The sequence below is a fragment of the Humulus lupulus genome, chromosome 2 (assembly GCF_963169125.1).
Source record: "Humulus lupulus chromosome 2, drHumLupu1.1, whole genome shotgun sequence".
NCBI lineage: Eukaryota > Viridiplantae > Streptophyta > Magnoliopsida > Rosales > Cannabaceae > Humulus > Humulus lupulus.
This window is the reverse complement of record NC_084794.1, coordinates 103,669,933-103,684,153: the sequence shown is the minus strand read 5'-3', so window position 1 is coordinate 103,684,153 and position 14,221 is coordinate 103,669,933. Positions and strand designations below refer to the sequence as shown.

Below are 14,221 nucleotides of genomic sequence, written 5' to 3'. Positions count from 1 at the left end.
TCTTTACAAACTTAAGCATTTGCTTTTCACGGTATGAACACTTACTGCCTACTAAATTCAAAATTCTAGCTTTGATAGAGAATCTAATCAAATGGTCAATCCTATACACTGGTAAGCAAAAATTATCAAGCCAGCAAAGGTTCCTATTCTTCCATATGTGATACACAGCAGCTACACATGTTGCATGAAGAATCACCGAAAACCAGCCAGCTCGAGGCAAAGACAGCCACTAGATCCATTTACTAAACTGAATCGGCCAAGAAAATCCTCTCAGCCAACCCTGGACAGCAAGGATAACATTTCTGGAAAAGACACAATCAAAAAATAAATGAGTATGATTCTCTTCCTCTTGACACAAACTGGACAACAAACTGAAAGGAGAGGGATGTGACAGGACTGCAACCAGTCTCTAGTATTCAATTTCTGGTTCACTGCAAGCCAGAGAATGAACTGGTGCTTAGGAGCCGAAAGTCTACACCAGACAGCCTTTACATACTGCACCAGCTCACCAGGAAACACAGTCAAATGCAGGGTGCCCAGATGGATTTTTCCATTCCTAATCGCAACATTCATCTCTGCACCAGACCAGAGATGGCTCAACTTAATGATTCTCCTCCAATACCAACTGGTATCTTGCTTTAAACGATACTCCCATATTGACTCACCCTTTAGATAAACACCATTAACCCATTTAACCCATAACAAGTCCTGCTTGGAAGAGATTGCCCAAAAGTATTTAGCCATCACTACTTTGTTCCAAGAAGAGCTGTCCTTGAACCCCAACCCTCCAAAGCATTTAGGTCTGCTGACATGCTCCCAAGAGATCCTATGCATTTTACTTCTATTTTCCCTCTCACCCCCAAAGGAACCTCAAACACAGACTATCAATAGCTTTCAATCCTTTTTGAGGTAAAATAAAGATGTTCATCTAATAGGAACGAATCCTCAACAAAACTGAATTGATTAGATGAACCCGGTCAGCATAAGATAAATGACGATTAGACCACCCTTTCAGCCTAGCTCTCATTTTTTCAATCAGAATATCACAGTCACTAGCCCTCCACTTGGTCGGTCTCAAGGGAACTCCCAGATAACTCATGGGAAATTGCCCTTCTAACAGACAAAAATCCTAAAGCAATCTGTCTTTCTCCCCTGCATTAAGCCCTCCTATGTAAACTCTGGATTTGGTTTTACTTATAGTGAGACCCGAAGAGTTAGTAAACACAGTGAACACCTGCTGAATAATTCTAACTGAATCCTGGTTAGCCTTGCAAAACAAAAGAAGGTCATCCGTGAAACAGAGATTAACCAGCTTTAAAGACTTACATAAGGGATGAAACCTGAATTCTTTCTCCGTTGAAGCTTTAAGCAACAATCTAGTAAGATAATCCATCACTATAACGAACAATAAAGGCGAAATAGGATCTCCTTGTTTCAGCCCTCTAGCACCTTGAAACCGCCCTTGAATACTTCCATTCAAAACCAAGGAATAAGAAGAACCCCTGAGACAAATCATAATCCATCTTATAAACCTCTTCGGAAAGCACAGTGCATTAAGGAGATTTTCCAAAAAATTCCAGTCAATTGAGTCATAAGCTTTGCTTATATCAATCTTCATAAGGCAGCGAGGAGAAATATTTCTCCTATTATAACCTTTAAGCAAATCTTGGAGAATAAGAACATTATGAGTAAGGAGGCGATTCTTAATAAAAGCCCCTTGATTCTGGCTTATCAAAGCATGAAGCACATGATTAAGTCTATTGCATAACATTTTGGAAATGCATTTATATAAAGTATTGCAACAAGCAATAGGCCTAAACTTAGAAGAATTAACTGGATGATCAACTTTCGGAATTAGAGATAATAAAGTATTGTTCAAAGAGTGAGGAATAATATCTGACTCAAAAAAAATCAAGAACAGCCCAAGCAATTTCCATACCAATATCCTTCCATAAAGCTTTAAAAAAACCAGCCCCAAACCCATCCGGACCTGGACTTTTGAGAGAATTGATGCTAAACATAGCTATTTTAACCTCTTTGACAGTAAAAGGTTTAATTAAACACAGCTGGTCCTCCCTGCTCAAAACAGATAGCTTGATCATTAATCACCTCTGAAGCTTTACTAGCTGTACCCAGAAAGTTTTTGAAGTGAACCAGAAAGTGGTCTGTAACTTTATCATAATCATCAACAATTTTTCCATCATCAGAAACAAATGAAACAATTCTATTAGCTAACTTTCTTTTCTTTAGACTGGCATGAAAGAATGAGGAGTTGGAATCCCCAAACCTTAACCAATCTATTTTACTCTTTTGATAAATAAAGCTAGCATATAATTTCTCTTGCCTCTTAAACTCAAGATAAGTCTCCCGGTCTTCAATGGAAAGCATTCTATTGGACGGATCAGCAAGACATTTAGAATGAGCTTGTTGATACTCAAACTTGCTTCTCTCATAATTACACGAAACATCCCCCATAATCTTCCAGTTAAATCTCTTCAGAGTATGCTTGAGCCGATTTAACTTCCAGCTAAGTTGATCTAAACCCCTGCCAGAAAACCTCAAAGGCCGGTTCCAGCTATTAAGAACAACCTCTCTAAATTGAGGGTGACCAGCCCACATATTATAAAAACTAAATGGCTTCACCCCCACCCTTATAGCTGGAAACTGCTTAATCAAAATCATGGAATGATCAGAGCCAATCTCCCACTGAGTCCCAACCGAAGCTAAAGGATGAACATCCATCCAAGATTCATTAACAAACACCCTATCCAACTTAGAAAAATATGAGCCCCACCTTCTTGATTATTAGACCAAGTGAAGAACGGACCCATGGTCTTCATTTCTTCCACTAAACCCAGATCTAACCATTTTCTAGCATCCTCCATCTCTTTCAATGTAATAGGACGACTACCCATTCTATCGTTGGGATTAAAAACTGCATTGAAATCCCCAAGAACCATCCAAGCTTTACAAGGCCAAGACAAGTGCTCCAAATCCATCCATAAGCACCGCCTCATTTCCAAATTATTAGAACCATAAACAAAAGTAATACAGAAAAAATTCTGATTATGCAACCTATCTTGGCAGTGAAGAAGTTGATCGCTTTCCTGTAACACTTCTAGCTGCACCATTTTAGCATTCCAAATCACCAAGATTCTACCTTCCACAACCTTACTACTGTAAAACTCCCAACCATAAAACATGGTGTTCATAACTTCTTTCAGCTTGACTCCCTTGATTTTTGTTTCAAGAAGAGCCCCAATCCCAACTTTATTCAGCCTACACACATCCAAAATAGACTTCTGTTTATTCACCTTATTCATCCCTCTAACATTCCAACTCATTATGTTGATACTATCCATGATTATTGGATTTGATTGGGACTGTGACTGCTGGTTTCTGACCTTCCTGGAGCACACTAAATTGGTTTATAGCTTGTTTGACAGGGACCTAAACTTTTTGCCTCTTAATTCTAGATGGTTTCGGAAAAATCCATTTATCCTCAACTGGAACAAAGGAAACCTAAACTTCAGCTAACTGAGAGGATCCAGAAGGACCAGCATCAGATGCACTACCCTTCAGGATAGGTTCAAAACTATGCTCATTTTGGCCATCCACCTTCTCGATCCCTTCTTGAACTGGTAAACCACCAGTTTTACCTTCCTTTTGCTTCCCCTCTTTCTTCCTCCAGACAGCTTCAGAAACAAATTTACATGAAGAAACTGAGTGACCCAACTTCTTACAATTGGAGCACTTTGTTGGCATCCATTCATACTCAATAATCTGATCTGCAATTTTCCCTTTCTCATTAAAATAGCTAATGAATTTCGGCAGAGAATCAGTAATCTCCATCTCAACTAAGACTCTTGCAAATTTTATCATAGAACGATTCTGAGTAATTTTATCAATCATAATGGGTTTACCTATTGTGCTAACTAGAGCACTCAGACAGTTCACTCCCCAGTATTGTAACCCCAGATCAGGCAACCTAACCCATACTGGAACAAATTTGATGGATTTCAGAGACTCAATATCAGTGGTCCAAGGCCGAAGAACAACAGGTTTCCTATCAAAATGCACAACCCCTGATTCTAACACCAGGTCCCTTATTGCCTCATCTCTGAATTTAACCATAGTAAACCCAGCATTCATTCGGGCAACACTCACAATGCCAAGGTTACCCCAAATCCTTTTCACAAAACCCTCAAACACTGCTAGAGGAGGATTTGCCCTAATTACAACACATATTATCGCAGATTTCCAACACGAAGCTTCTACTTCAACCTCCTCCAAGTCCAATTTCGCAACAATCTGGCCATCCTTCTGATATGGTTCTGAGTAGTGAAGCATCATGCCACCATAAGATGGAACTGAGTCTCGAAACTTGGCCCAAGTTTCCTTAGCTGATTCCTGGAAGGATTGCTCTTTGACTTCGGCAGCCCAGCTCGCTTTTCCACGATGCTTATCCAGATCGAGATCCTTCTTCACTCCGACATCCAAGGACCGAACATCACTTTCCTGTTCTTCCATAATCCCAACTCCATCTGGTTCTTCAATCACTAGATGTTTAGAATGATTTTGGTCAGAATTCTCACCATTAGATGAAGGGAGCTCCGAAGTTATGGTAGATTTGGCAAGCTTCAGCCCAGGTTTTCGCCGCCTCGCCATGGAAGAGAGAGAACCTGAGCAACATGCTTATTCATTTGTAAAATTGTTTATAAATTATTTTGATGAAATATATTATTATATTAATTTTATGAAAATATGAAAACTTAACAGATTCCTATGCACAACCAAACACAGAAAATGATATTCCCAAGAATCATAGATAAGATTACAGTGCACAACCAAACACAATGATGTAAGTTTCTAGACTATCAGATTACCCTCTTTAACTTTCCCAGTAATATGAAAACTGTGAACTCCTCATACCAAATGACCCCTTAGATTGTGCCAGCTGGATTAGGACAGACGATTAGTTTGTGAGTTTCTGGATGTGCTTCCAGGGGACTTGCTAGGGTTTCCTTTATGTGAAGAGATAGAATGGTGAGTGGATTAGAGCCAAGGATGGAATCAGATCTAGGTTATTGTTTTGAACAGCTTCAACAAAGTTGTAAGACCCAAGGGATTCAGTTATTGGATAAGATGGCATTCTCCAAGGTGGATCTTTGATCTGGTTAGTACCAGCTGAAGATCAGGGAGAAGGATAAACAGTAGATTGTTTGTATTAGATAAGGGCACTGGGAGTGCTGTAACGCCCTACTTCCTTAGAGCCGTTACTAGGTGAGTTTTTAAACGTGCATTCAACTCGCTAATCGAGGTTTTTAAGTCAATAGTGTAATTAAATCATAAACAGCGAGATAAACTTTGAAAATAATTTCATTTACTATAAATCATTGATTAGTTGACACTTGGGATCCCAAGAAACTGTTTAGAAACATTTACAACATATAATTTACAAATTTAAGTCGACTAGACGACAAAATCTAAGTATCAGTACAACCATCTCCCAAAACCACTGGCCGTGGCAGCCAGGCAGGCCAAACATGTACACGCTGCTTCACGCTCTCCGTACTCATGGTTGGTTGACTTTCCCCTTGCCCTTACCTGCACCACAGAGCACCCGTGAGCCGAAGCCCAGCAAGAAAACCCTCACAAGCAGTTAACATATACATAACAAACACTTAGCATATAGTCAGGCCACCAATAGGCTACACACATACGGTCACGCCGTCCCAGGCGCTTTACCAGGCCCTGGGTTCGCGGTCCACACCGTGAGGATATCCCAGGTATCCTATAGGGTCTCACCCTGGCAACTCGCACTCTACGTGCTCAACGCTGCTCCCGGCCCCTTGCCGTACTCGGCCTAGCACTCATCGTGCCCAACGCCGTTCCTGGCCCTTTGCCATTCCCGGCCCCTGCCGACCTCGGCATGTGCCGTTCCCGGCTCTCGCTGAACATTCATCTAATCGCATTCATAACATAACAAATATATACTGAATACTAACAAATTCAATAAAAGGGCTACGCCCTGCAATTCAAACATATTGGGCTAAGCCCTGCATACAAGCTCTATGGGAACAGTGGTTTTCTTACCTGTATCCCGAGCTTTCCGATGCACGAGGCCGCGAGCACGGTCCTCTAACCCGAGCCTCTCCGGAGACCTAGTCACAACACATATAAAACATCCTTTAATACTAACCAATCCAAAACCACTTCCCGGGACCAATCCCACACTCTCGGAATCCCCAAATTCCTAAAATAATTCATCAGAAACATCCCCCGAACCCCCGGAGCAAAAGCTCAAAATTGCAAAATTCCATGTTCTGAAAAAATGGCCTAGCGCCGCGGTGCTGCCCTAGAGGGCCGCGGCGCCCAGCAAGTCAGAGAGCACTCCCCCTTCCCAGAATCAGCCTCGCGCCGCGGCGCCCAAGAACAGGTTCGCGGCGCTCCTTCGCGAGCCCAGAATTCTGGGTTTTCTCTTGCATTTTCCCCGAGCCAAAACACTCCCAAATCAACCCCAAAGCGTACCTAAGTCCCAAATTCAATTCAAAACCCGATATAGACCATCTAACAACCCAGAAACATCAACAACAAGCCCAAACACACAATCAAATCCCCAATTCACAAATTGGCTTGAAACTTATGAAACTTAAACTAACAAACCAGAAACTTGATTCACAACAGCTAATACATAACAGAGATGCATAAAACCCTTACCTCAAGTAGAAATTCGCCCCTGAGCCTTCTCCAAGTCCAACTCCAAGAAAATCCCTCTTATTCCCAAATTGAATCTAAGCAAGCTTCATCCCCAAGAATCCACCAAACAGCCACACACCAACTTTCAATTTTCATGCTAACACTCTAAAAATCAAGCTTAGAAACTTAACAAAACAGAGATAAATCCTTACCTCAGAAAAATCTTGGTTTATGATAAAGTTTAATTACCTCCAACCACTTGATTCTCCTCCTAGGTCTTTCAAATTTCAGCTCCCTTCTTCCTTTCCTTTCTTTCTAGTTTCCTCCTCAAACTTTCAGCCAAAACAGAATATGCGTAAGTGTTAGAACATGAATGACTTCTCTTCTCAGCTGAAGTTAACTAAATCCTTGCCAATTTACTATCCTATCCTCCCATGGTTATCCTCTCCTAACTAAACCTCAAGGGCACTCTTGTCCTTTCACTTATATTACAATTCTACCATTTTCCATCTAAACTTGTTACCCTCAGCAGTTACTAATGGTTACTCAGGTTACCTAATCACCAATAACCATTAACCACAAATTCTCAACTCAACTCACGAAATTCCCCAAAGTATCCCTAGGCTCCTCCCGAGCCGGGTGTGAAATCCCGTTGTGACTTTTGAGTTATCTAGCTATCTAGGATCGTCTCGATGCGTGCATCACATTATTATCACCACACTCACGTGGTACAAATCACATAATACAATTATCACTTTTATTCCCTCAACGGGCTAAAATTACCAATTTACCCCTATCATGCAAACGAGGCCCACATGCATATTTATACCACCTAAACATGCATTCTAATCACATATTCATTTAAATTCATATATTAGCATATTAATTCACTTATTGCCCTCCAGGCACGCTAATCAAGGTCCTAAACCTCATTAGCAACTTGGGGTGTTACAACTCCTTACAAGAATTTCGTCCTCCAAATTATCGGAACAACTTGGGATGCCGTTCCCGCATATCGGACTCAAGCTCCCACGTCGCCTCTTCAACCTTGCTGTTCCTCCACAGCACTTTAACCAAGGCGATGGTCTTGCTCCGCAAGACAGTACACCCCGTACCTCTGACTATAATTTTCAAAGTCCACCGCTTTTACTCTACTCCTCGACCACACTCTTACAAGAGTAACAATCTTGTTCCACAAGATCTTGTCTAATAGCCATACTTTCGTAAGCCCCCTGCTTACACCACAACCCTGCTGAAACTTCAGGGTCTGCTTAGCTCACAATGACCACCTCATTGTCTTATTCCTGATTCCAAATATATCCATAAGCCATCACCCCTACTAGGGTGAGATCAATCTATAGGCCCCTGGCCTAACCCTTGGTACAACCCCAAAATTTATGTTGAATCAGGAGTCAGAACTCCCCTTTCTTTCTCTAAACACCATTCTATTTCTTGTCTGCTCTTACTTAGAGAGACACAAATCTCATATCCCAGAACTTTATTTTCCAAAATTTAGTGATTTACAAGCTCTTTTATTCCTCTAGATAGGTAGACACTCTTGCCTTAAAAATTCCAACAACCTCTTCGGCTTTCTCTCAAAACCAATACTAAACCGTAGTATTCACTATCTTTCACCTCTTACCATGTCTTATGTCATATTACCTTAGCTAGATGCCAGTGTTTGTCACCATGACTAACTTATCAAGGATTACACTTTCCTTAACATCTCAGGTATTCGCATACCCAGCGCTAAATTCCTTAAGATATCTGTTAAGCCTTCAGACTATTATTTCATTTGCATTCAACCAATAATTCTAGGTTCCCACTCTATTCTCTTTGCTCCCCAGTTTCTTTCCAAAACTTAGAATATTATAGGGTCTCAATTCAGTACCATTGACGTTCTACCCTGCTACCAGTTCACCTGAACCAACCACATTAACCCATCCAGCTGAGTCAAAACTTTTCATCTCTAAATACCCTACTTATAGTCTAATGTGGTCTACTCCTGTGGTACACCACCACATCACTTTACCCTCCTGTGTCCAAAGGAAGACGCTAAATTCTGTCACCCGCTCAACCCTCCTGATACAACATACCCTAGGAGGTGGAATGACATCCATTCGATATTCTCATTTCTACACCAAACTCTCATTGGATCTTTCATCCGATCCTGATATCCCAACTTGTACTACCTTGACAGGGTTCCTCCTCGTTTCAACCAAAACCAACATTTTGGACTCCATAGTTCAGTGATACTCTCCTGCTTATCATTACATACTAACACAACAACAATCTCAGTCGTTTCCTTGTCCACTCCATTACAATCTGTGATTATTCTTTGATTGACACACGCCTCCTAGTTAGGAGTTCCGCCTCCAATTAAATTTCCCCTCGTACCGTCGAGGATTCCAAACACCAATCACCCATCTGTTACTTTTCACTAAGTCTGGGTCTCAGCGTTACCTTTCTTACGAATGACCAAATACTTGTTACCGTTTACGGTGCGTACTCTGCCTACTCATTTAATCAAGTAAATTTACCATGTTCTTACTTTACCTTCCACGAGGTTTAATCCATCCTCTCATTAGTCTAAGCCTGGGCGCGCCCCAACCTGTGATGCACCCCTCACAGTTTCCTATCTTCATCAAAAGTTAGATTCTTTACGCTGCAACCAATTACCCAATCATAACACGCTTATTCCTGCATTACTAAATGCTAATCATTTCTTACTCTGTTCTTTGAACTCCTGATCTAACACTATCCATTCAGTCTATCTTCAAGTTCTACCGTTTCCCCCCAATCTTCGGAGTAGGCTTCTGCAAAGACACTTGTGTAGTGGATGACGCGTTTGCCATTCTTGTTGTGCTCTCTATCCCTCAGACGTTCTTTAGTAGCTTCTCCGTGGCTTCAGACCAAATCTCTACATACCCGTCCTCTCTTCTTCTTGTAACATTACTCTGAATACCCCTAACAAGACCAAACTGACACTTCATGGAGCTTTACCTGTGACCCTTCTTCTTTAGTGCTAACATCTTCAGCGCAGTCATTCGCTTTCTACTTCTGACTTGGAGCAGTCCCTCATACCGTCCCTAAACGTTGAAGGAGATTTGTCCGTATGGTTCCTATACCTTCTATCTGTAGAGCTCACCTGAGTCGCTAACGCTTAAATCAATTAAAAACCTTTGTTACCAATCCATCACACCCTACCCGGTATAAGTTGTGATTCCTGAAATGTCTCTCTCCTTGACCCCCAGCTGGTGATAACCAGACCATAGATCAACTCCCAGAGACATTGTCTTGTCTAGTATCCGGGCATCTAATCTCTTTATCCATATCAAATGCTGCTAACAATTTCCACAGTGCGATACTCTAACTAATTCACCCCAAGGTCAAACTTCTTCAACTGCTTCAGTAGTCTTTTTTTTTTCCTTGTCAAACCACTATCATCTTTCATAATGCCCCTGATACCAAACCTATCTGTAGCCGAGTTATGGAGCGTGCCCAGTCCTCCCTTGTACACATATCTGAATCGCTACTAGTCAGCTTAGTTTCTATTCCATCCAACTAAAGTATTCCAATCGATTTTCTCCACTATCCATAGTTGTTTCTTAACAAATTTATTCCCATTCTGACTCATGCCAAGACTTCCTTATGACGAGCTCTATCGCTCTCCCCACGAGCCCCTTTATTACCTGTGCCCCAATTCCTCTTCCAGAATTTCCTATGCAACATGTTGGTTAAAGGATCTGACCAGAAATAGAGTAGAGTTTCTGGTGGGCTAGGTGGCTAGTTTTATGCTTGAAATTACTATTTCAGAAAGGATCAAAAGGAAAACGATTAAAGTGAACCACATATAGGAAAATTGAGGAGAATGTCTTAGTTGGATTAGCTAAGGATTATGCAGTGTCATGTATGAATTTATTGAGGTATAAGGATCAGATTTGGAACCCGATGGACACTGAGATTAATTGGGAGATTCTGGATGAATCTCATGCAATTCTTTTATTCTCTTCATTCAGGCATTATGGAAATGTAACAGAATATGAAAGCTTTATAGTGGTGTCCTGAGATGGAGAGGGGCATAATGGAATATGTGGTAAAGCTCTTAACCTGCTAGCAGGTCAAATTAGAATATCGGAAACAAGAAAGGCCATTGGAGCCTTTGAGTATTTTATAGTGGAAATAAGGGAACATCGCGATGGGTTTCACGGTGGGGCTGCCCAGGATAGTGGGTCAGTATGAGTTGGCATTGGGTCATTATGGACCAGTATTCTAAGTGAGTTCATTTCTATCAGTAAGGATAAGTAATGCAGCTAATCAGTTTTCAGACCTCTTTGTGAAAGAGGTAGTGTGCCCTCATGGAATTTGAGGTCTATCTTATTAGATGAGGACTCTATTTTTACTTCCAAATTTCGGGAAAGGTAGCAGAAGGCAATGAGTATATAGATGGAATTCAGTACAGTTCATTATCCTCAAACTGATGGTAAATCAGAGAGAGGAGAGAAATAGTTATCCAGTATTGGAAAGGTACCTTATGAGATGAGGTATGTTTGAGAATATTTATCACCCGTTCATTGGAATGAGATGGGTGAGGTGTTGATTTTGGATCCTGAGGTAGTTCAGGGGACCATTGAGATTATTAGAGGTTAGAGCTTGGATGCTCATTTCTCATAATAAATGGAAAAATTTTACTGAATTGAAAAGTAGGAACATGGAGTTCCAAGTATAAGATTGTATCTTCCTTAAAGTATCACCATGGAAAGAGGTAAAGAGATAGGGGAAAGTTGAATCCTAGATTATTTTGACCGTTTGAATCCTAGATAGGATCGGTCAGGTTGCCTTTAGATTGGCTTTATCTTTGGCACTGTCAGTTGTATACAGTGTATTATGTATTTTCATGCTGAGGACATGGGTTAAAAGAAACTCACGAGTTGAGTTATGAGAATCTGGAGATTGAGGCTAAGTTATCCTGTAAGGAATAGCCAGTCCAAATATGTAGAGTCCAAGAACTTTACTTAGCCAGTTAGATAGTAGTAACAGTAATAGCTAGTAGTAGTTATAGTATGTTTATTACTGTGGATTTTGGTTCAAGCCGGGACTTAGTTGGACACTCGTAGTAACACTTGTATATTTGATAAGTTTAACCTATAGTTTAAGAATATTAATTATAACCTAAGGTTTGATTAATATGAATGAATATGGAGATGATATTTATTATACTATAAGGTTTAGATAGACCCAATAAGATAATGACATTTGTCATGTGCATGTTTAATGAGAAATTAAGTATTTTTGAGGAATAGTTTTTTAAGAGTAATATTTGAAAATCCCAAAGTTTGCTAGCAGCTTTGAAATCATTATTAGACTCAGTCAAGACTGTTTACTCAATTCAAATTAGGCTGAAAAAGTGTAATTACGTGTATAATATTTCAGCGCATGCTGATATATCGCAGCTCTAGGGGCGATATATCGCCACACGGGGATACGAAAAATACGTAACTTCGCATGACCACCTCGATGAGCCTCGGGAATATGAGCCCAGGCGATATATCGCCTATGGTAGGCGATATATTGGCTCTAGGGCTGTATTTTCAAATAATTTTGAAACTGAGCTCATTTTATTCCATAAACCTCTTGATAAGCCAGAATCTTTTTGAGCGAGTCTTCAGCCTCTGCTGAACGATTATTCAAATGTTTTTCAATTAAAAAGCCATTATTTTATTCAAGATAATTGAAGATCTTTTTATTCTTGAGCTCTATAAATAGGACCTCGTACCCAGCCATTTCTTCATTCTTCAAGCTGATTTCAGAGCCTACAAGCTGCTAGGATTACTTTAGAGTGTTAAACACTTGGGTTGGGGTTATAAGCTTTATCATTATAAGCTTATTAAACACTTGGGAAGTAAGGTTCATAGTGTGTATTTCAATTTTGAGGTGTAGTTTGGGTATAGCGATTTCAAAGGTATTCCTAATTCTAGTTCCTTTCTGTATTGTTTCATTATTTCTTATATTTTTTCTCTACTCATATCCTAACTCAGTATTCTTTATTCTTGATTAGGCATCTAAGTTCTTTAAACTTGAGGTTCTTGTTGGTAAGTATCTTTTCGATGGTGTAGTTGATTCTTTTCATCTCTTTTCTTTTATAATAATCACCTCTCTATTAATGGTTTTTAGGAGTGTTCCAAAATCCCGACCTAGTTCTCATCATCCCAGTATTTTGGTAAGGAAAATAGGATAGCTCCTATGTGATATGTGCTATGTTTTTAATGTGTTATGATTATGCTATAGTATGATTTTATGTGTTATTATATATGTATGTTTGGGGCTTATAGTTGTTATATAAAAAACCCTAACACTTTTATGTTTTGGGCTTATAGTTTTTATATAGCAAACCCCAACACTTTTATGTTTTTGGGGCTTATAGTTGCTTAACTAGCAAACCTCATTGTAGTTTGAGGCTTATAGTTGCTTAGTTAGCAAACCCCAATAGTTACCATGTACATGGGTTAGAATTATGATATATGTGTTATAGTATATGATATATGTTCATAGTTTATGTGTATGATTATGTTTCATGCTTGTAGTAGATTTTCCTTGCTGGGCATTAGGCTCATTCCTTTATGTTTTATATGTGTAGGAAAATAGTTATGACGGCGGGATGGTTCTTGGCAGCTTGGGAATGTGTATTGAGGGAGAATGGAATCGGTGGATTGCGTCAACGATTCGAGGATGAAGTTGTTTCTAGTCATTTAAAATTATGCTTTACATGTATTTTCCGCACTTTGTTTTGTAACGAATTTTAAGATTTTAAGTTATGATTATTTTAATATTTTCAAAACAATGGGATCCCATATCCTAAATGAATTTTCATGTATTTAACCTTTGCTTTACAATTTATAATAAAGTTATGGTTATTTCATATGTATGTTTTTGCTAAGATTAGTGCTTGTGTATAGTAGTTATTAATGGTCCAAAGTCTAGAATAAGTTGGGTCGTTACAAGATATGAGACATAAAAAATAAGGCTATGAGGAACAAAGTTATACCTTGGGTTAAGTTATGTTACAGAAACAGTGAGGTCGAGGGAATGACCTGGGAAACTAGAATCAGTTGTGCGGAATTGATATTCCGGGCAGTTCAGATAAATTTTGAGGACGAAATTTCTGTAAGGAGGGGATAGTTGTAATGCCCCAAAATCCCTAATCAGGTTTAGGACCTTGATTAGGAGGCTGGGAGGGCCATAATTGATTTATTATGTTATTAAATGATTATATGCATGTTTAGGTGTATTAAATATGCATGTGAACCCATTTCTGATTAATTGGGTGATTTTCATATTTTGGCCATTTCGGGCATATTTGGCATATATGTGATATGTGTGTGGTGCTTCATTATTATTTGGTTATGCTAGGGTTACTCAGCATGAGACGATCCTAGGAGGTAAGCTAGTGGAAAGCCACAACGTGATTTATACTTGACTCGGAGTGAGTCAAGGGGTATTTAGCACATTACCGGGTTATTGG

General features: G+C 39.7%; 1 protein-coding gene across 1 annotated transcript; it reads right to left on the bottom strand.

Annotated features, from left to right (window-relative positions):
* Positions 1 to 1,129: 1,129 nt before the first annotated feature.
* On the bottom strand, positions 1,130 to 3,362 carry LOC133814586 (uncharacterized). The gene is made up of 3 exons (XM_062247528.1): positions 2,828 to 3,362; positions 2,088 to 2,723; positions 1,130 to 1,896 (listed from the first exon to the last, which is right to left on the bottom strand). The coding sequence occupies exons 1-3, from the start codon at positions 3,360 to 3,362 to the stop codon at positions 1,130 to 1,132; spliced, it is 1,938 nt and encodes a 645-aa protein (XP_062103512.1).
* Between the last annotated feature and the right edge of the window lie 10,859 nt (positions 3,363 to 14,221).

Bases quoted from the DNA above. Each gene is read 5' to 3' on its own strand.
- LOC133814586 (XM_062247528.1), bottom strand. From the start codon at position 3,362: ATGGATAGTATCAACATAATGAGTTGGAATGTTAGAGGGATGAATAAG. The intron at 2,724-2,827 runs GTCCGTTCTTCA...TTCATCCTTTAG, and splicing joins GGAAGAAATGAAGACCATGG to CTTCGGTTGGGACTCAGTGG. The intron at 1,897-2,087 runs GTTTTGAGCAGG...TTTTTGAGTCAG, and splicing joins GATTAATGATCAAGCTATCT to ATATTATTCCTCACTCTTTG.